At 49.6% G+C, this 22,897-nt stretch overlaps 1 protein-coding gene and 1 long non-coding RNA gene across 3 annotated transcripts; one reads left to right on the forward strand and one right to left on the reverse strand.

Annotated features, from left to right (window-relative positions):
- Window positions 1-3,125: 3,125 nt before the first annotated feature.
- Window positions 3,126-4,643, forward strand: LOC148002284 (uncharacterized). The gene is made up of 3 exons (XR_015634741.1): window positions 3,126-3,259; window positions 3,446-4,032; window positions 4,378-4,643. It is a non-coding gene; the product is annotated as an uncharacterized LOC148002284 (long non-coding RNA).
- Window positions 4,644-8,290: 3,647 nt separating this feature from the next.
- Window positions 8,291-14,330, reverse strand: Upk3bl1 (uroplakin 3B like 1). 2 transcript variants are annotated; one of them, XM_087579066.1, is made up of 6 exons: window positions 14,134-14,330; window positions 11,900-12,052; window positions 11,496-11,727; window positions 10,761-10,837; window positions 10,395-10,515; window positions 8,291-8,539 (listed from the first exon to the last, which is right to left on the reverse strand). In XM_087579066.1, exons 1-6 carry the CDS (start codon window positions 14,213-14,215, stop codon window positions 8,440-8,442), a joined length of 765 nt encoding a protein of 254 aa, XP_087435192.1. In that variant the 5' UTR covers window positions 14,216-14,330; the 3' UTR covers window positions 8,291-8,439.
- Between the last annotated feature and the right edge of the window lie 8,567 nt (window positions 14,331-22,897).

Below are 22,897 nucleotides of genomic sequence, written 5' to 3' on the forward strand. Positions count from 1 at the left end.
CTGCCTTATTCTGTCTGTTCTGTGAGCGCTCAGCCAGGTCTGTTCTGTGAGCGCTCAGCCAGGTTCTGTGAGCGCTCAGCCAGGTCTGTTCTGTGAGCGCTCAGCCAGGTCTGTTTTGTGAGCGCTCAGCCAGGTTGTTTGGAATTTGGGCGGGACGAAGAAGGAGCTGACGAGCTTGGACTTCTCGCCCCGCAGCCCTGGAAGACGTTCCAAGGGTGTTAGGGGCCCGACTTTTCGGGGCCCAATCTGGGAGAGGAGAAAGATCCGGACTAACGGCACCTCTGTCTGTAGTTTTGGCTTTCAGAGGGCCCCGGACCTTTGCCACCTCCATCTGACTTTTTGCTTTCAGTTTGGTACCAAAGCCGTGCAGCACGCCTGTCTGTTGTTTGTTTGACTGTTGGTGTTGTTTGTTTTCTCTGTGTTCTAATCTTCCTTAGAACTAACATGGGACAGTCCCTAACAACGCCCCTAAGTCTCACTCTTGATCATTAGAAAGACGTCCACGACCGGGCACACAACCAGTCCGTCGAGGTTAAAAAAAAAAAAAAAAGGAAAATGGCAGACTCTCTGCACATCCGAGTGGCCCACTTTCGGAGCGGGATGGCCAGTGAATGACACATTTAATAAGATCATTATTTTACAGGTTAAAGATTGGGTCGTCCACGGACATCCTGACCAGGTTTCTTATATTATCACTTGAGAGAGTCTCGCCTTAACCCCCCCCCCCCGGGCGGAACCCTTCGTGGACCCGAATTGGCCTCCCCTCAACCCCCAGCCTGTCCCCTCGGCCCCGCCCGGTCCGCCGGCCACGTCTTCCTCTCTCTACCTTTGTGAAATCAGAGCCTTCTAAGAAACCTGTCCTCCCGGCAGACCCAAACTCCCCTCTCATAGATCTTCTCTCTGACAGGCCCGGCTGAAACGGAGGAGGCAGAGCCGCCGGCCAGATCAGTTGCCGGGCCACAGTCTGATAAGGGTTTCTCCCCTGTCGCAGGGAGATTGCGCAATAAGCGCGAGGTGATGCCAGATTCAACCTCCCAGGCTTTCCCACTTAGACAGGGAACCGGTGGCCAGACCCAATACTGGCCGTTTTCAGCAGCTGACATTTACAATTGGAAACAACACAACCCTTCTTTCTCCAAAGATCCGGTGGCATTCACCATCCTAATAGAATCTGTTTTACTTACCCACCAGCCTACTTGGGATGACTGCCAACAGCTCTTATAGGCCCTCTTAACCTCAGAAGAAAAACAAAGAGTGTTCCTAGAGGCCAGAAAGCATGTTCTGGGAGATGATGGGCGTCCCACCCAGCTGCCTGAGGACCAAACTGGGATTTTAATACAGCTGAAGGTAAGGGACACCTACGCCTTTATCGCCAGTTGCTTCTAGCGGGTCTCCGAGGGGCTATACGACGCCCTACTAATTTGGCTCAGGTAAAACAGGTATTACAGGAAGCAGGGGAAACTCCCTCCGCCTTTCTAGAGAGACTTAAGGAGGCCTACCGTATGTACACTCCCTATGACCCAGATGACCCAGGACAAATGACGAGTGTCTCTATGTCCTTCATCTGGCAGGCTGCTCCAGATATCAGGACTAAGTTACAGAGGTTAGAAAATTTGCAGGGCTATACATTACAGGATTTACTTAAAGAAGCTGAAAAGATTTTTAATAAGAGAGAGAATTGAGTCGAATCTTGGCCGCCGTAGTTCAGGGCCAAGAAAGGAAGGGAGATAGGGGGGAGCTCGAAAGGGGCTGAAGCTGGATAAAGATCAATGTGCCTATTACAAAGAGAAAGGGCACTGGGCCAGAGAGTGCCCCAAGAAGCCTGGCGGACCCCGAAAGCCTCGACCACGAACCTCCCTCTTGGCTCTAGATAAAGATTAGGGAGGTCAGGGCCAGGAGCCCCCCCCCCCCCCGCGAGCCCAGGGTAACGCTTAAAGTTGGGGGGCAGCCGGTTACTTTCCTGGTAGACACAGGAGCCCAGCATTCAGTCCTCACTCAAGCTTCAGGACAACTCAGCGACCAGACGGCCTGGGTACAAGGAGCTACTGGTGAGAAACAATACCGATGGACTACGGACCGCCGGGTTCAGCTGGCTACTGGTAAGGTGACCCATTCCTTCTTACATGTTCCGGACTGCCCGTACCCTCTGCTGGGCCGTGACCTGCTCACCAAACTAAAAGCACAAATTCATTTTGAGGAAAGAGGGGCCCGAATAACTGGCCCCCACGGAACTCCCCTTCAAGTTCTATGAATATAGACTATATGAACTGGGACAGGACAAGCCACAATCCCTAGAAATAGACACTTGGGTCACGAATTTTCCACTGGCTTGGGCAGAGACTGGTGGGTTGGGGTTGGCGCTCCAACAGCCCCCCTTAATTATACAGTTAAAGACCACTACAACTCCAGTCTCCATAAAACAATACCCCCTGTCACATAAAGCTTATCAAGGTATAAGGCTTCACATTACGAGGCTTCTAGATCAAGGCATCCTAGTCCCCTGCCGGTCGCCTTGGAATACGCCTCTTCTGCCTGTTAAGAAACCCGACACTGGAGATTATAGGCCAATACAAGACTTGAGAAAGGTCAACAAGAGGATAGAAGATATTCATCCGACTGTTCCAAACCCTTACAATTTGCTCAGTAACTGTTCATCGATGAGAAACAGGGGTATGCTAAAGGGGTCCTAACACAAAGGTTGGGACCCTGGAAACGCCCTGTGGCCTACCTGTCTAAGAAATTGGACCCTGTGGCCTCCGGCTGGCCACCGTGCCTAAGGATGGTGGCTGCTATTGTTGTCCTGATCAAGGATGCTGGAAAATTGACTTTGGGACAGCCACTCACCATCCTAGCACCCCATGCAGTGGAGGCCTTGGTAAAGCAGCCCCCAGACCGCTGGCTCTCTAATTCTCGCACCAAGCCTTGTTACTGGATGCAGAACGGGTTCAGTTTGGGCCCGTAGTCGCCCTCAATCCTGCCACCTTGCTTCCTCTACCAGAGGAGGCAAAACAGCATGACTGCCTACAAATCCTCGCAGAAGTACATGGAACCAGGCCGGACCTATCGGACCAGCCTCTTCAGAATGCTGACCACACATGGTACACGGATGACAACAGCTTCTTGGCAGAGGGAGAGTGAAAGGCTGGAGCTGCGGTCACTACGGAGGACAAAGTGATTTGGGCGAAAGCCCTGCCTGCTGGTACCTCCGCACAACGGGCTGAACTCATCGCCTTGACTCAGGCGCTCAAGATGACAAAAGGTAAGAGGCTAAATATATATACAGACAGCCGTTATGCCTTTGCCACGGCACACATCCACGGGGAGATCTACCGGAGGCGGGGGCTGCTCACATCTAAAGATAAAGATATTAAAAATAAGGCTAAAATTCTGGCCCTCTTAGAAGCCCTATTCTTGCCCAAAAGACTGAGTATTATACATTGTCCAGGACACCAAAAAGGGCACAACCCAGAGGCACGAAGAAACCGGCTGGCCGATGCCACGGCGCGAGAAGCGGCCATGAGCAAACAAATCTTGCCCTTAAATAGCCCAGACCAACCCACGCCCCCACCAGTGGGACAAACCAGTTGGGTTTACGCCCATGAGGACATAGAGCTCCTAAAAAAAAAAATGGGGGCCATCTACCACCCTCAACTAAAACAGTGGGTCTACAAAGGACTTTTGAATTGATCTCCTTTTTACATAAGAAGATAAAAACCTTACTAGATCGAGAAGAGATAAATCTGTGTTTTTTTTTAATTGGGACAAAGCGATACAAAAGGTGACTGAGAGTTACAAAGCGTGTGCTCAGGTTAACCTGGGAAGGACCATGATTGGACAAGGAGTTCGTCCTAGGGGACACCGTCCCGACATCCATTGGGAAATTGATTTTACTGAAATTAAACCAGGTATATATGGATACAAGTATCTCCTAGTGTTTATAGACACCTTCTCAGGATGGGTCGAAGCCTTCCCCACAAAACACGAGACTACAAAAATGGTCACCAAGAAGCTCCTCGAGGAAATCTTTCCCAGGTATGACATGCCTCAAGCGTTGGGGTCGGACAACGGGCCCGCTTTCGTCTCCCAAGTAAGTCAGTTGGTGGCCAAATTGCTGGGGATTGATTGGAAATTACATTGTGCCTATAGACCCCAGAGTTCAGGTCAGGTAGAACACATGAATAGAACAATTAAGGAGACTTTATCCAAACTTACGCTTGCAACTGGCTCAAAGGATTGGGTGGCCCTCCTTCCCCTAGTTCTATATCGGGCCCGGAATACCCCGGGCCCCCATGGTCTAACTCCTTTTGAAATAATATATGGAACACCACCCCCATTTGTCCATTTCTTTGATTCAAACATTGCTGATTTTGCTGACAGCCCTTCTCTGAGGGCCCATTTACAGGCCCTACAGATTGTGCAGAGAGACGTCTGGAGACCTTTGGCCACTGCTTACCAGGACAAGCTTGAGCATCCGGTGGTGCCACACCCGTTCCAGATTGGAGACACCGTGTGGGTGCACAGACACCAGACCAAGAATCTCGAGCCACGGTGAAAAGGACCCTACACCGTCCTCCTGACTACCCCGACCGCCCTAAAGGTAGACGGAGTCTCGGCTTAGATCCACACACCACACGTCAAGGCAGTCCGGTCTGAGGAATTGACTAATCACAACACTACACCCCAGACATGGAGAGTTCAGCGCATTCCAAACCCCTTAAAGTTAAAACTCCTACGTGGCTCCTCCTAGCCCTTTTGTGGCCTAGAGTCAGTGGGGGAATAAGCCCCCACCAGACAGAAATTTCTTGACCAAGTCGAGTGAAAGATTTCACTCAAAGTTAGCAAAAAAATGGGGGAATGAAAGACCCCAGCTTAGCAGCAGTAACGCCATTTTGCAAGGCTGTACTTAAGATGACTGGTTCAGGGAAAGGTTAGAACACTGAGTACACAGCGGCTGCCAAGCAAGATATGTTTGGTTGAAGGCCTGGCAACAGGACGACTTCGGTTGAGCACCTGACAATGAAAAAAAGCCCCAGGAGAGGTCCCACACCCTGGTGGGGGGCCGAGTCAGTCGTTATGTTCCAAGAAGGTAGCTAAGAAACTTGCCCCCGGGCTGAACCCTTGGGGGGCCGAGTCAGCCGTTATGTTTCAGGAAGGTAGCTAGGAAACTTGCCCCCGGGCTAAACCCTTGCCATATTAGAATCCACCAATTATATCCCTGTAACCATGCATCTGCTTCTGTATGCTTGCTTCTGCTCCCCAAAATCCTATAAAAGCCCATCCTTGGTTCTGTGGGGCGCGCCAGTCCCCCGAGTGACTGAAGCGCCCGCAGGTGCCTGTGCCTGTGTATCCCGACAATAAACCAAATCCTCTTGCTGATTGCATCCTGTGGTGTCTCAGTCTGGTCTTTGGAGTTGGAGGGTCTCCATCCCGAGGGAAAGTTCTCCCTGAGAGCTTTTCACTCTTTGTAGCTGTGGTTTGTCCTAGAACTCACTATGTTGACCAGATTGGCCTTGAACTCGAGATCTACCCGCCTCTGCCTCCCACATGCTGGGTGGGATTAAAAGCACACCTGTCATACTGATGGCTGGGCGTGGCAGCACATCCAGCTCTATCTTGTTAGTTTTAATTGCACATCTGTATGTTCTGGGTATGTGTTCATGAGTACAGATACCTGTAGAGGCCAGAAGAGAGCATCAGGTAACCTGGAGGCACAGATGTTTAGGAGGATGCTGGAAACTAAACCCCTGTCCTCTTCAAGAGCAGCGAGTGCTCTTAACTGCTGAGCCATCTCTTCACTGACACCCACTCATGCAAACCGCCAGAAACAGATGGCGGTATTTCCCTGGAGGTGAGGCAGGGGAAGGGGTACCTTCTTGTCTGCATGTGCTGTTCTTGCAGAGGACCTACACTCAGTTCCCAGAACACACGCTTGGCAGCTCACACTGCTCATAACACCAGCTACAGGGGATCTGATGCCTTCTTCCAGTCTTCAAAGGCACCTGCACACATAGTACACACACACACACACACACACACACACACACACACACACACATATACACATACACACATACACACACACCACACACACATACACACACATACACACACATGCACACACATACACACACATACATACACATACATACACATACACACACACCGCACACACCACATACCCACACCACACACATACACACACATGCACACACATGCACACACACATATACACACATGCACACACATACACACACATACAGACACATACACACACATGGACACACACATACACACACATATACACACATACAGACACATAGGCACACATGCACACATGCACACACACACATGCACACACACATGCACACACATGCACACACACACATACACACATATACACACATACAGACACATAGACACACATGCACACACATACACACACATTCACACACACATACATACACATACACACACACTGCACACACCACACACACATACACACATATACACACATGCACACACATACACACATATACACACATACACACACATACATACACATGCACACACACACACACACACACACACACACACACACACACACTGAAATAAATGCAAAGATAATGAAAGGCTGAAGTGGCTCTCCGGCTCCCATATCAATGTGCACACACTCGCTGGCTAGTGAACCTGGGGGTCTGCCTGCGTTAGCCTTCCAAGCTCTAGGGTTACAATCCTGTCCACCATGCCCAGCCTCCTTTGCAAATTCTGGGGATCAAACTCAGGTCCTCGTGCTTGCATGGCAAGCACTTTATCGACTGAGCCATCTCTCCATCTTCACCCATGCTGTTTTGCTAGGACAGTGGCCAAGAAGGACAGGTATACGCGCCTCTCCTGCATCCATGATCTTCTCTATCTTGCTCCTCATGTTCTGCCTTACTGTGGCTAGGAAGGCCATTGTTTGATACACAGGAATATGGCATGGGTGACTCGGCGGGCTTCAAACCCTGAGTCTTAACATCGTATTTTCTTTTTTTTTTTTCCTTTTCTTTTTTTCGGAGCTGGGGACTGAACCCAGGGCCTTGCGCTTGCTAGGCAAGCGCTCTACCACTGAGCTAAATCCCCAACCCCAACATCGTATTTTCAAAGCATCCCCAGAGGAACTGGGACAAGGGAACAGGAAGACTTTGCAAGGGGACAGGTATTCAGGCATGCATATGCATTGGCAGCACTCAGGACATCGAGACAGGAAGATTATGAGTTCCAGGCCAGCCTAGGCTATACAATAAGATCCTGTCTCAAGAGAAATGCACATGCGGGGCACATGCCTGTCATCCCAGCACCTCAGGAGGCAGGTGCAGAAGAGTGAAATCAAGTTCAAGACCAGCCTAGGCAACAAAGAGACCCTGTCTGGGGTTGGGGATTTGGCTCAGTGGTAGAGCGCTTGCTTAGGAAGCACAAGATCCTGGGTTTGGTCCCCAGCCCCCCGGGGGGGGAGGGGAAGAGACCCTGACTATCAGGACTCGGTTGGGATCTGCAAGCATCAGGACCCGATTTTGATGCCCAGTTCTTGGTTTTAAAAGCCAGGTGTAGCAGCCTGTGTTTGCAAACCCGGGTCTAGAGAGACAGGGATCCTGGGGCTCAGTAGTCTGGGAGCTGAGAGAGACTGGTAAACTCGGGGCTCACTGATAGAGCCTGTCTCAATCAATAAGATGGGGCTGGAGAGATGGCTCAACAGTTAAGAGAACTCGCCATTCTTGGAGAGGACCCAAGCTCAGTTCCCAGCACCCACGTGGTAGCTCACAACCATTCGTAACTCCAGTTCCAGGGAATCTGATTCCCTTTTCTGACTTCCCCAGGCACCGGGCATACTACATGCAAGAAAAAACACTTATACATAGAAAAACTAAATTAAAAGGGAAAACAAGGGTTGGAGAGATGGCTCAGTGCTCTTTACAAGCACCGACTCCTCTTTCAGAGGTCCTGAGTTCAATTCCCGGCATCCACGTGGTGGCTCACAACCATCAGTAATGAGATCCGATGCCCTCTTCTGGTGTCTGAAAACAGCTACAGTGTATTCATATACATAAAATAAATAAAATTATTAGAAAAAACAAGGTGGAGAGAGATACGTTTCTACAGGCACACACACACACGTACATATACACGTGCATGCTCGCGCGCGCGAACACACACACACACACACACACACACACACAGACAAAGAGAGACAGAGACAGAGAGAGAGACAGAGAAGAATGTTAGAGGTGAGGGAGATGAACCCAGGTATATGTGAGATAAAGCGCAAAGGTATTTCGGACATTTATTTCTGATAAAGATTGCCTATTCCAAGATTTGAACTGAAAACCCTTCCCTTGGGTTCCAGGTGGACTCCAGCTCAGGCTCAGCCACTCGGCCCCCGGAGAAAGCCCTCAGAAACTCTCAGGAGCTGCGCTCGGCTGGGAGGCTGCCCACATGATGCGTGTGATATCGTCGCATGCGCACTTGCTCCTCTGGGCTGGACACGGAAGTGCTCGAGCAACTTCAGAAGGTTCGGGAGAGAAAAGGGGAGAGACAGGTCAGTGAAGGAGCCTAACTCTGGGTCTGCTTTTGTGCGGGTTCCAGGGATGTGGGGAATTTAGAGGAATAACTGAGCTCTCTTTCATGAGTCCAATATGGCCAGTTCAGTTCCCATATCCCTTGTGCAATGGTTTGAAGCTCTAGAAAACCACTGCGGAGGTTAGATAAGATCCTTTAAAGTTATTACTGTTGTTGTATGGCTATCACTACTACTGTTGTTGTTGTTGTCGTTGGTTTGGGGACATGTGTGTCAAGGAGCACATGTGGCCCAGTGAAATGGCTCGGTGGATGAAGGTTCTTGCTACCAAGCCTGAAGACTTGAGTTCGATTCCTGGGTCCCACATAGTCAAAGAAAAGAACCAACTCCAAAACGTTGTCCTCTGACTTCCACATGTGTGCTGTGGTGCGTGCATGCTCCCACACAAATCAAGCGTAACACAAAAATAAGTAAACTTTACAAATGAGCTCTTTCTTCTGTCCTTTCGTAAAATTTTCTGTTTTCTTTTTTTTTTCGGAGCTGGGGACCGAACCCAGGGCCTTGCGCTTCCTAGGCAAGCGCTCTACCACTGAGCTAAATCCCCAACCCATAAAATTTTCTGTTTTGTTTTATTTTTTTGTATAGCCTGGGCTAGCCTGCAACTTGTTTTGTAGACCACACTGGCCTTGAACTTCATAAGAAGCCTCCTGACTCTGCCTCTCAAGTGCTGGGATTAAGGGCCTATGACATCATGTCTGGCTTTCCCTGTCCCTTTGTAAGTAACTGTACTGAAAAGAATGAAGGTATTCTCTTTTTTTAAAGACAAGGTCTCATTTAGCCCAGGTGGGCCTTAACTCCTTTTGTGACTGGGGATGACCACCATGCACATCTGGTTTTTTTTTGTTTTGTTTTGTTTTTTTTCTTTTTTCTTTTTTTCGGAGCTGGGGACCGAACCCAGGGCCTTGCGCTTGCTAGGCAAGCGCTCTACCACTGAGCCAAATCCCCAACCCCATGCACATCTGTTTTAAGCAGCACTGGGGTGCCTTCCTGCATACAAGGGCAAGCCCCCTACCAACTGAGTCACCCTAGCCCAGGAATGAAGGGACACTTATGCCCCTCCCTGGGCTTGCAGACTTTAAAACAATGGGTCCTAAGAAATTCCCTGGGAATCTCATGCAAGGGAAGAAAATGGTGGGAGCCTCATGCTAGCCGGAGGGAGACTAGCAGGAGACCGGGACTGGTGATCAGTCATGGCTGAGACCACACCTTAACCAGGATTGCTCAGCAGTGGTTCAATCCTTACCCTCTCCTTAAACCTCAACCTTATGTCACGGCCTCGTCAGATCCTAAAGATAGGCTTAGAGAGCCATTGGGTCTCTCTGTTCCTCTTTCCCATGCGGTCACACTGAAGATATCTTCTTTCCCGGCCTTCGACTGGCTTTTATTTCTTGTATTCTATTATTCTGAACAGATTTAAGTGTAGTTCATGCTCCTAACCACTGAGCCATCTTTCCAGCCTCTCCTTCTCTTCATTACCAGTCTGTTTAATTGGCTCGTCCAGGATGGGTGGTTGAGCCTAGTTTGTTAGGGCTTCCAGCTCCCGGGCTTTGGCCTGAAGAGCTCATGTTGGGAGTGTTTTCGAACTACCTGCTTGCAGTTCTAGTTATGGCCAGCAGGAGGCGAGCGGCAACCGCTGGGAAACCAGGCCTTTGATGGGCACAAGGAAGAAGGGCTTTAGTCAACCCCGCCCAGCCTTCAGGGGAGCCGACATCATTCAAATGGCAGCAAGCGACGAAGACTACTGCTGGGTGTCCGGGGAGCAGCAGCCCAGTCTACTCACCAAGCAGATATGACCAACATGAGGAAGACTGCAAGCAGGATGGCCAGTAGGATTGACGAGAAGGCAATGATGACCACAGTACCCTTGCTCTGGGACCCTGGAGCTCCTCGGAATGTCTGGGCTGCACAGGCAAGCAGGAAAGAAGTTATTTAACCCAAAACGGGGCCTTGGGGCAGTTTTCAGACCAACCGTCCTGTGCTCAAGCTGGGGACATGTTAGAATGATGGAGGGGCAACTAGGGCAGAGAACAGGGTAGGGCTGTGCTTTCTGATAGGGGGAGATCTACTTTCCCCAGCCCCATGATGTCCCCAGGTCCCTTAGTAGCCCCCCACCCCCCCTACTACTTTTTGAGCTCTTGTGTCCTACCTTGCTGCAGGTAGATGTCCTTGGACCACAGCGTCTCAGCCACAGGTCCTTTGGCATTCATCGCCAGGAATTTCACTCTGAGCAAGAGATAACATTGGTGTTGGGGGCTCCCCATGGTCCTGAAACCATGTGCGACTCACTTACAGTAGCCTTCACTTTCATTGAGCGTGTGTGTGTGTGTGTGTGTGTGTGTGTGTGTGTGTGTGTTAGAGCACTCAATGCAAGCATCTAGTGAGGGAAGACAGGGGACTGAGGCTAGTCTCCACCTATGAGTGCCTGGTCTGGAGTAGGGACAATCCTTTTGCATGGTCAGGACCTCCCAGGGCATATGGGCATTGAGCTGAGGGATTGCTACTTTAAAAAGCTGTCAGGAGGCTGGAGAGCTGCTCATCAGTTAACAGGACATATTGCATGCACGCTAGGTAGCTCAACGTACTCTGGTTCCTAGGGACCAGACACGTGTGCTTCTAGGAACCATCATACAAACAAAACCACACACAGACTCACAAACACACACAGAATTAAAGATAAAATAAATCTATTTTATTTGGAGAAAGGAAGAGAACTCAGGAGGGAGGAAGGGAGGGAGGGAAAGAGGGGGAGAGGAAGGGAGGGAGGGAAAAGACTAGGGAACTCAGCCATACCACTTGACCTCAGTGAATCACCCAGTAGCTGCCCTGGTCTCTTGTTTGTGCCAGGCAGGGTGTCTTCTGATCCCTGAACTTTGCTGCTCACCTGTAGGGCCCTGGCCCTGGCAAAGGCGAATTACAGCCCTGGGATCTCACGGAGCAATTGTTGTCATTCCCCACACGGAGGACTGGAAGCCGGCTGTCGTTCTGGCTGCCCTTGTAGTGCACCCGACTGGCCCTCAGTGTGAGGTAGTAGCCATTGTCGTCAAAGTGAGCAGGGGCGTGCCTGTCTTCCACCTTCCGTGGGGCAGTAAAGTTCTGGGCAGCTGGGGGTGGCACTGAGGGTCAGCGAGCACGTGAGCAGCCGCTGTTCCTTCCTGGTAGGCTTGACGGCCTTTCCCAGTCACATCCCCCCCCACAGTGCCTCCCTCCCAGCTGCCCCTGCCTGCCAGACCTCTTAGAGTGCAGCCCTGCTTGTCCACTTCCCGGTGAGAAAGCAAATACACTTACTGTCACTGCGAGCCACCACCAGCCAGATGGGGTCTGCGTCAGAGAGGTTGACATTCTTGAATTGGTTCAGGGGTTGCTCCAGCGTGAAGGTAGATTGTGTGAGTCTCCCCTCCAGGGTGGCACTGGGGAGCTGGGGGACATAGTTAATGCTCTCTGGGGAGGGCGGGAAAAGAGGGCAGAGGGAAGCTGAGTAATACAGTCCAGCTTCAACCCAGGGAGGACGAGTCTGTCTCCAAAGCCCCAGGTCAATGGGGGAATGAAGGAATCATGTTTTCTACCACACTTAATTAATTACTTATTCTGTCTGTCTCTGTCTCTGTGTCTGTGTCTGTCTGCCTGCCTGCCTACACCCCTGCCGGTGTGTGTGTGTGTGTGTGTGTGTGTGTGTGTGCGCGCGCGTGCACGTGCGCGCGTGTGCGTGTGCGTGTGTGCACATACCTATGTATGCCGCAGGTCAAAGGACAATTCTGGACCTTGGGAGATCCACCAACCTCTGCCTCCCAAGCACTGGGATCAAAGGTGTGCGCCACCATGCCCGGCTCCACCATTACCTGACACATGCAGTTAATCATGTCAACTCTTCACTACTACTGTGAGTTCGAGGCCAGCCTGGTCTACATAGTGATTTCCAGAACAGCCAGGGCTATGTATAAAGACCCTGTCTGAAAAACAAAAATTCCTATAGAATTAGTCATCTCCAAAGGTCCAGACTAGATTCTTTCCAAAGCATCTAGCATGGGGCAGGGGTGCCGATTAGATTTCTCCTGCCTCCCGACCCTTTGGAACACCTCTGTCTGCAAAAATATTCATTATGACTCATAATGTAGCAAAATTACAGTTATGAAGTAGCAACAAAAATAATTTTAGGGTTGGGGTAATCAGGATATGAAGAACAGTGTAGAAGGGTTAAAGCATTAGGAAGGCTGAGAACCACTGTCTAACTCTTTGCTGTCTGAGCCAGCAAGATGGGAAAAGGCATTTGCTGCCAAGCCTGGTGACCCGAGTTCAGGGTCCAGGTTCTATCAACTGACTCTCAACAGTTGTCCTCTGACCTCCACGTGAGCATCATAGCATGCATTCACCACACAAACACACACACTGTACACATACACACACCACACACTTTACACATACACACACTACACACACGCTACACACTGTACACATACACATAGTACACCCACTACACACTGTACACATACACACTGTACACACATACTACACACTACACACACACTACACACTATACACTGTACACACACTACATACACACTACACACTGTACACACACATTACACACTGTACACACACATTACACACTACACACACACTACACACCACACACTGTACACACACACTACCCACTGCACACACACACTACACACTGTACACACACATTACACAGTACATACCACACACTGTACACACACACTACACACTACACACACACTACACACCACACACTGTACACACACACTACACACTGCACACACACACTACACACTGTACACACACATTACACACTACACACACACTACACACTGTACACACACTACACACTGTACACACACATTACACACTACACACACTACACACTATACACTGTACACACACTACATACACACTACACACTGTACACACACATTACACACTGTACACACACATTACACACTACACACACACTACATACCACACACTGTACACACACACTACCCACTGCACACACACACTACACACTGTACACACACATTACACAGTACATACCACACACTGTACACACACACTACACACTACACACACACTACACACTGTACACACATACTACACACTGTACACACACACTACACACTGTACACATGTACACACTACACACTATACACACACACACATACGTGTGTGTGTGTCCTACCTCAGAAAACTATAGGTAGCTAATATTTTCCTAATCGAGGGAAGAGGAATGGAGATACAGAGAGGAGAGGTTAGTTAGGAGCCATTGGTAAAATGTAGGTGTGAGAACCCAAAGAGGAGAGGAGCCATGTTCTTGCTCTTCAGTTTGGGGACTGAGGGGCAGACACCCATCTGTCACCACGTAAGTTAGGCCGACTGCCTGAGGCATCCGGGAACCCAGTCTTCAACCAGGGGAGAGGATCAGGAGGCACCCAAGATTCAAAGGAAGTATTCCATCCTGAAGAGGACTGAGTACGTGGGGTACCCCCCACCCCAGCCTCACTCACCCAGACCTGTTCCGGGCTGGACACAAGTCACCAGCACCAACAGGGGCAGCAGCAGCATAGACTGTTTCCTGTGGGGCCCCATGGCTGTGCTGAGCTTCCAGCTATCCTTCCTTCAGGTCTCCTGTGCAGCCGCTCGCCGGGCCGGGCTCCTGAGGCTGCTACCAGAGGCTGCTACTGAGAGGTGCCCCCTCCTCCCTAAAACTGGTTGGACAGGTTCAGGGGCTAAGGCTATAGGCTCTAGGGGACTCAGCATCACTAGGGATGGGTCCGAAAAGAACAGGCCTATGAGGGAAACAAGCCAGGACACCTGCCCCCCACTCTAAGGGCCCGGGCTGGGAGGGGCTGGGTATGGAGCAGGCTGCTCTGGGTGTGGGCTGCCCCATAGAGATCCTGCCTTGCCTGCCCTGGGTCCTGGTCACTAGAGCACCCTATAGTCACCTTGTGAGGGAGGGAGTCCCTTCACCTTCTAGACAAGGCACACAGAAGGTAGGTGTCCCTCCAACCACTCAGGCTGGAGGGCAAAGCCCTGTTCCAGCAACTGCTGTCCCTGGGACCGACATTCTACACACACACACACATACACCACACATACACACACACACCACACATACACACACAGACACTACACACACACAGACACTACACACACACTCAACACACACATACACACACATACACACATATACACACACACACACAGACACCACACACACAATACACACACATACACATACACACACACATACACCACACACACACATACACACACACATACACACACACACCACACAGACACACCCACACACACACCCACACAGACACCACACACATACACACTCACACAGACACCACACACACACATACACACACACATACACATACACACACACAGACACCACACACACACAGACACACACATACACATACACACACACAGACACCACACACACACACACACCACATACACACACATACACACATACACACACACACCACACATACACACACACCACACATACACACACACATACACACCCACACAGACACCACACACACACTTAACATACACATACACACATACACACACATACACACACATGCACCCTCTCCTCTCTCTTCAGATAGAGTCTCTAAGCTGCCCTCAAACTCAGCATATAGTCAAGGATGACCCTGAACTCTTGGTGCTCTTTCCTGATTGCTGGGGTTACAGGAGATCTCTGTCATAGCCAGCAAATCAAATCAAAATGATGAATAGACTGATGGTGGGTTAATGGGCTAATAGATGGATAGACAGAGGATAAGTAGAAGGATAGATGGATAGATGGATAGATGGATGGATGGATGGATGGATAGATAGAAACACAGATCAATCGATCGATAGATAGATACACACACACATACATACATACATACATACATACATACATACATAGACAGACAGATGTAGACAGACAGACATAGACAGACAGACAGATGACATGGGCTTAGATGTAGCTCAATGACAGAATTCTTTCCTGGCATGTATATGGCTCTGAGTTCCTTCCCCAACATCACAAATGTATGTGATATACATATATTCATATACACATTCTCATATCATATATACATACGCAATCTATCTCTTCCTCTTCCTCTCCCCCTCCCTCTCCCTTCCCCCTCCTCTTCCCCTCCCTCCCTCTCCCCCCTCTCCCCCCTCTCCCTCTCTCTCCTCTCCCCTTCCCTTCCCCCTCCCCCTCTCTCCCCCTTTCCTCCTCTCTCTCAGAAGTTGAAGGCAGTCATCAGAACTAGGCGCCAGATATAGTTAGTGCTTCACACATATAATTCCAGCAGGGGGATGAGGAGGAGTTCATAGTGGCTTCCTAGCCAGCCTGGGCTACAGTACACCCTGTCTAACAAACAAAGCTGGGCTGTAGTGCACACCTTTGATCCCAGAACTTAGGAGGCAGAGGCAGGCGGATCTCTGTGAGTTCAAGGCCAGCTTGGTCTACACAGAGAGTTCCAGGACAGCTAGGGCTATGCAGAGAAACCCTGTCTGGGGGCGGAGAGGGGTGGGGCAAAAAACAAAAAGTAATCAAAACAACTACAAACAACATACACACTCTCATATCATATACACACACACAATTTATCTCTTTCTCTTCCTCTCCCTCTCCTAAAACAAGGAGGGGAGTGCACTCCTTGTAAAAGTCTGTTCCTGTTCATTCGTCTCAAGTCCCTAGAACTGGGTGAGGTCAGCCTCTGGCCTAATCGTATCACACAGATGAGAAGACATCTGCAGCAGTAACTCACCCTCACTGTGGGTCAACCGTGGCTCTAGGAAGCAGCCCTGCTCTCCCAACTCTTGCGAACTGCTGCTTGCTTCCCTTCCATGATTGGTTTATTTCCTGCTCCCCTCTCCCACTTCTGCCCACTGCCCAGCATCCACTGTAGCCGGCTCAGCAGATACCTTGAATCAGCTACCTAGGAGCAAAACAAGTGACGCCAGAACTGAAAACGTAAAGCGACACTTTTTTTCCTTATGCCTGTGTCTATTGACTATTTATCTTTGTGTGTGCACATGTGTCATGTGTGGGGGGAGGGTCGTGTGTATGTTAAGGCTCTAGTGTGGAGTCAGAGGACGACTTTACAAGGCCCCGCCTGACTCCCACCCTTTTTTTTTTTTTTTTTTGGTTCTTTTTTTCGGAGCTGGGGACCGAACCCCAGGCCTTGCGCTTCCTAGGCAAGCGCTCTGCCACTGAGATAAGTCCCCAACCCCAGACCATGAACTTCTGATTGATTCTCCAGTTTCCCCCTCCCATTTTAGCCTAGAAGCGCTGGGATTACAGATATGTGCTGCTGTATCTGGCCTTTATTTTTTTATTTTTTTTTAAGATTTATTTTATACATGTGAGTACCCTGTAGCTGTCTTCAGACACACCAGAAGAGGGCATCAGATCTCATAATAGATGGTTGTGAGCCACCATGTGGGTGCTGGGAATTGAACTCAGGACCTCTGGAAGAGCAGTCGGTGCTCTTAACTGCTGAGCCATCTCTCCACTGTATCTGGCCTTTAAAATTGTTTTTACTTATTGCTATTTACTTATTGCTACTTATTACTTATTTACTTATTGTGTGTGTGTGTGTGTGTGTGTGTGTGTGTCTGCGTCTGTATTTGTGCTTGTGTCTGTGTATGTGTCTCTGTGTGTTTGTGGCTGTGTGTCTGTGTGTGCCTATATGTGTGTCTGTGTATGTGTCTCTCTGTGTGTGTCTCTGTGTGTTAGTCTGTGTCTGTGTGTCTGTGTGTGCCTGTGTGTCTGTGTATGTGTCTGTATCTGTGTGTGTGTGTGCGTCTGTGTGTGTGCTTGTGTCTGTGTATGTGTCTCTCTGTGTGTGTCTCTGTGTGTTTGTCTGTGTCTATGTGTCTGTGTGTGCCTGTATGTCTGTGCATGTGCCCGTGTGCGTCTGTGTCTGTGTATGTGTCTGTATCTGTGTGTATGGTGTGCGTGTGTGTGTGTGTGTGTGCAGGCTCGCACACACTGTTCACATGCACACACCCACAGTACGTAGAGAGGCCAGAGGGTGACACTCTAAAGTCTGTTCTCTCCTGCCAGGCATGGTGGAGCACCTCAGCTCCTAGCAGTGGGAAGGCATAGGAAGGTTGTTCACATCATGATGAACCAGGAAGCAGAAAGGGTTCGGGATAGATAACCTTCGATGACCTATTTCTGCAGCTAGACCCCACCTCCACTATAACCCAAAACATTGCCACCAGCTGGGGACCAAGTGCTCCAGGCATGAGTCTGTGGGGGACATTTCAGATTTAGGCTACAACATCATAGCCAACTCTGTCCTTTAAACTGAGGGCAAAGGTCAGAGGGCAAAGGTCAGGCTTCTTTAGCTCCCAGGTTTCTCCCCAGTGCTGACTCTAAGATCTGGCAAATGGATTTGTCCAATAACTGATAATGTGGAAACTTCTCTGCTCCCTGTGTTTGGTTCTGACCTGGCACTGCCCTTTTATTTTACAACATCAGGCGGGTGACCGGACTAACATGGTACCTTCCCTTCTCGCTCCCAGAAATGCCAAGCACTAGTGAGAACCAGCGTGAGGGAGGGGAGTGGGTCCTGGATCTCCAAAGGGGCCACACCAAGCCCTCAGGAAAAGCCCCCTTTTGACCTTTCTTACTGTGTACCTTTGGGGGTGACTCATAAGGTAGGTGTGGTTCCCCACTTGCTGCCTCCTCACACAAGTTAAATAGTTATTCTCCCAAAGACTCGCCCAACTCTGGATCGTCAAACAGAGATGCGTTCCATGACAACCGTCACACCCACGGTCTGAGGAGGTGCACAGCGAAACCGTGTGCCTCCAAGGGTTGACTGGGCTTGCCTCACACCCTCCAAACAGAGAGAGCTAAGGGCTCTGTTTGGGCCCAGAAAGAAAAATAACTGAGTATTTAGGGCCCCTTATTCCAAGCGCTTGTGAAGTGGGAAACGCTCCAGAGTTCCTTGACCTCACTCAGGTCTTGAGTCTTTCTACTACAAGATGGTTCAAAGGCTACCACTTGTACTGAGTGTCTCTTCTGATGAGCAGCTCCCCACCTTCGAAGTCCGGGAGAGCTTCCTGCAAAACTAGAAAACCGAAAGCTAGAAAATACTTTCTCATCAGGCTCGGCAGTGAAACACTTGCCTAGAATCCCCAGGGAGGGGCTGGGGGCGTGTGGCTCAGTGGTAGAGCCCCTGCCTAGAATCCCCCAGTGAGGGGCTGGGGGTGTGACTCAGTGGTAGAGCCCCTGCCTAGAATCCCCCAGTAAGGGGCAGGGGGGTGGCTCAGTGGTAGAGCCCCTGCCTAGAATCCCCCAGTGAGGGGCTGGGGGCGTGGCTCAGTGGTAGAGCCCCTGCCTAGAATCCCCCAGTGAGGGGTATGGGAGTGCCTTTGGGCTCCATCTCCAGCATGCCAAATATAATCAAAAGCTATAAAACAACAACAAAACAAACAAAAAACAAGGCATGATGGTACAGATCTGAAATCTCATCTCTTCCAGGTTGAAACCATCTTGAACTACACAGGAAATTCCACTTTAGCCTGGGATTTTTACCTCCAAAATACAAAGAGGGGCTCAGCAGTTAAGAGCACTTATTGAGCTTATACAGGATCCAGGTTCAATTCCTAGCACCCACGTGATGGTTCACAACTGTCTGTAATTCCAGAGGATCCAATGCTCTCTTATGACTTTGCAGGCACCAGGCATGATGTGACACACAGAAACACCCAGGAAAACATTCATACAAATAAAAAAATAAATCTTTAAAAAATTAAGGTGGTGACAGCACATGCTCTTAATCCCAGCACTCTTGGAGGCAGAGGCAGACAGATCTCTGAATTCGAGGCTAGCCTGGTCTACAGAGCAAGTTGCAGGACAGCCAGAGCTACACAGAGAAACCCTGTCTTGAAAAACCAAAACCAAAACAAAACAACAACACCAAGAAAACTAAAACAGGACCCTGTTTTGTCATCTCATACCTTTACCTAAATCACAAGAGTCTGAGGCAGGAGAACTGACTCTAGTTCGAAATCAGCCTGGGCTATTGAGCTACAGAGGGCTGGAAGTAGGGCCAGGTTAGACCCTTCAAAGCATGCCCCTGGAAGCTGCTTCCTCTGGTGAAGTCCCACCTTCTACACATCCCACAACTTCTCAAATAGAGTCACCCAGACCGAGTGAGAAACATTTCATTTTGAAACCATTAACATGCTCTGTGATTCAAAGTTTCTCTGACGTCCTGGGGCCCGCTGTACTGAAATTTGAGTGGCTCCAAACCTAGGTGTCAGAGAATAGAGGGTGGAGCCTAAATCTGATCGGTCACCCAGGAGCACCCTACGAGCAGTCAGGTGGAGTGTACCCTGGGAAATACTGTTTCCTAAGGAGCAGTGCAACCCACCTTCTTAGCTTATGTCTTCCTAAGAGAGCCAGTATGATTAATGGGACATTCCTCTCTGTCCCTCATTGGAGGGATGCCAGGTAGAAGAATAGGCTATGCTCCAGCTCCTCATTGGGGATTCCAGGCAGGGTCTCTACCAATGAGCCACGCCCCCAGCCCCTCACTGGAGGATTCTAGGCAGGAGCTGTACCACTGAGCCACATCCCCAGCCCCTCATTGGGAGATTCTAGGCAGGTGCTCTACCACTGAGCCACGCCCCCAGCCCGTCACTGGGGGATTCTAGGCAGGGTTTCTCCCACTGAGCCATGCCCGGAGCCTCACTGGGGATTCCAAGCAAGAGTTCTGCTTCTGAGCACATCCTAGCACTTCACTTGCAGATTCTAGCCCAGTGTTCTCCCTTGAGCTATGCCCTCACCCCAAAAGGTGATAGATTAGAACAAACTACATTGTGACATCATTCAGCTTCCACTGTAGCCTAGGCTAGCCTCAACACCCCAAGTGCTGAGATTACAAACACGAGCCTTCAAGCCCAGCTTTCCTTCCTGCTTTTGATTAACCTTTTCTTTTTTTTTTTTTTTTTTTTTTGGTTCTTTTTTTCGGAGCTGGGGACCGAACCCAGGGCCTTGCGCTTCCTAGGTAAGTGCTCTACCACTGAGCTAAATCCCCAGCCCTGATTAACCTTTTCTTATTAATCTTCTTTAACCTAAGCAGTCCCAGGACACATGGAAGATTTCGAATTGCCCAAAAACTTGGGGTAGCTTTAGGCCAGTCCATGCCTTTTCCCAGGCTATCTCTCCTACCTGCTTTACTGGTGATTTTTTTTTCAAGATTTTTGTTTACTTTTTACCGTTTTGCCATTTACCTGGCACTGGACTTTTTAAGCCAGTTCTAGCCATGACTAGTGGAGAGCGGGCGCCTCAGGAAAAGGTGTCAGAGATGACTGGAGGAACAGCCCCCTCCCCGTTACTCCCAAGGGTTCCTCAGCTGCTCTGGTCCCGTGGCTTAGGAATGGAGACAGAGGGTGGGTTCCAGGCACAGGGGCTGAGGGGGCCGACCCAAGCCCAGCGGCTCTGTGAAACACGTTGAGGAACTTGGATTATTTTTATTGAGGAGCAGAGGGAGAGAGGGCTGGAGAGGGAAAGGGAGAGGCCGGCATGATTAATGGGACATTCCTCTCTGTCCCTCATTGGAGGGACGCCAGGCAGAAGAATAGTTGTCAGGGCAACACATTCTTTTCTTTCTCCTGGGCCCTCTGTCCTGTGTCACTCAGGAGGAGTGGCGTTTTGGGAGGCCAAGAGTGCAGTATGAGATGCCAAAGGGTGACAGACAGCCGGACATCTAGGTTGAATGTCACCTCTCAGAGGGGAAACTGAGGCCAGGAGAGATGGGCAGAGTTTCCTGGTGGGGCTTACACAGAAAATGAGGCACAGAGAGGCGGGTGTGGGTTCCTGTCTTGCTTCCAAGACAGGACTCAGGGACCTCTAGGCTGGGACAAGCAAGGAGGGATGGAAGGGAGGTACAGGGTCAGGGATGGGGTTCAGTAACTCTGGCTTTTCTAGCTATCTTTGTCTGACCTCTGACCTCTGACCTCTAAACCCTCCACAGCACATATTCATGTGTCCTTTCCTTTCCTTTCCTTTCTTTTCTTTTCTTTTCTTCCTTTCTTTCTTTCTTCTTTCCTTCCTTTCTTTTTTACTTTTTGTTAAAATAGGCTGACCTAAAATTAGAAATAATCTTTCTCTTTAATCTTGCTGATGTCAGAATGTAGTAAAAATTTAGACATGTCTTAAAAAATATTTTTAAATTATTATCTTATTGTATGAGAATGGGTGTTTTACCTGAATGTATATATGTGCCCCATGTGTGTGCCTGTCGACTAGGGAGGTCAGAAGAAGGCATTGGATCCCCTGGAACTAGAGTTAGAGATGGTTGTGAGCCACCATGTGAGTGCTAGGAGTCAAATCAGGGTCTTTTGGAGTGGACCCTGATCCGCTAAGATATCCACTAAGATATCTCTCTCCAGAACCCAAGACAACTTTTTTTTTTTAAGATTTATTCATTTGGGGTTGGGGATTTAGCTCAGTGGTAGAGCACTTGCCTAGCAAGCACAAGGCCCTGGGTTGGGTCCCCAGCTCTGAAAAAAAGAAAAAAGAAGGGGCTGGGGATTTAGCTCAGTGGTAGAGCGCTTACCTAGGAAGCACAAGGCCCTGGGTTCGGTCCCCAGCTCCGAAAAAAAAGAACCAAAAAAAAAAAAAAAAAAAAAAAAGAAAGAAAAAAGAAAAAAAAAGATGTATTCATTTATTATATATAAGTACACTGCAGCTGTCTTCAGACACACCAGAAGAGGGCATCAGATCTCTTTACAGATGGTTGTGAGCCACCATGTGGTTGCTGGGAATTGAACTCAGGACCTCTGGAAGAGCAGTCAGTGCTCTTAACCACTGAACCATCTCTCCAGCCCGCAAGACAACTTTTATTACACTAATTTATCATGTGTGTGCTGCAGGATCGGGGCTGTGCACATGCCCTAGCGTGTGTGTGAAGGTCAGAGGACAACTTTTAGGTGCTGGTTCTCTCCCTCCCCATGTGGGTTCTGGGGACTGAATATGTGTCCCTGGACTCAGCAGCAGGGACCTTTACCTGCAGAGGAGAGAGGGAGGGAGTTGCCTAAGGTCGGTTCCCACCCTGTGTTCTAACAGCTATGCTCCCCTGACTGATGACTCAGGGTGCAGTCACCGTCCCCCCACCCCCCAATCCTGGATGTTTTTCCTTTTTCATAAAGAACTTGTGTTTGACTGATGAGCCATGAAGTTATGGGCCAATGGGTGTCATGGCATTTCCTTATATAGAG

This window comes from Rattus norvegicus, chromosome 12 (genome assembly GCF_021556685.1).
Source record: "Rattus norvegicus strain SHRSP/BbbUtx chromosome 12, alternate assembly SHRSP_T2T, whole genome shotgun sequence".
NCBI lineage: Eukaryota > Metazoa > Chordata > Mammalia > Rodentia > Muridae > Rattus > Rattus norvegicus.

Bases quoted from the DNA above. Each gene is read 5' to 3' on its own strand.
- Upk3bl1 (XM_087579066.1), bottom strand. From the start codon at position 14,215: ATGGGGCCCCACAGGAAACAGTCTATGCTGCTGCTGCCCCTGTTGGTG. The intron at 11,728-11,899 runs GTAAGTGTATTT...GCTGACCCTCAG, and splicing joins GGTGGTGGCTCGCAGTGACA to TGCCACCCCCAGCTGCCCAG. The intron at 10,516-10,760 runs GTAGGACACAAG...TTGCCTGTGCAG, and splicing joins GGACATCTACCTGCAGCAAG to CCCAGACATTCCGAGGAGCT.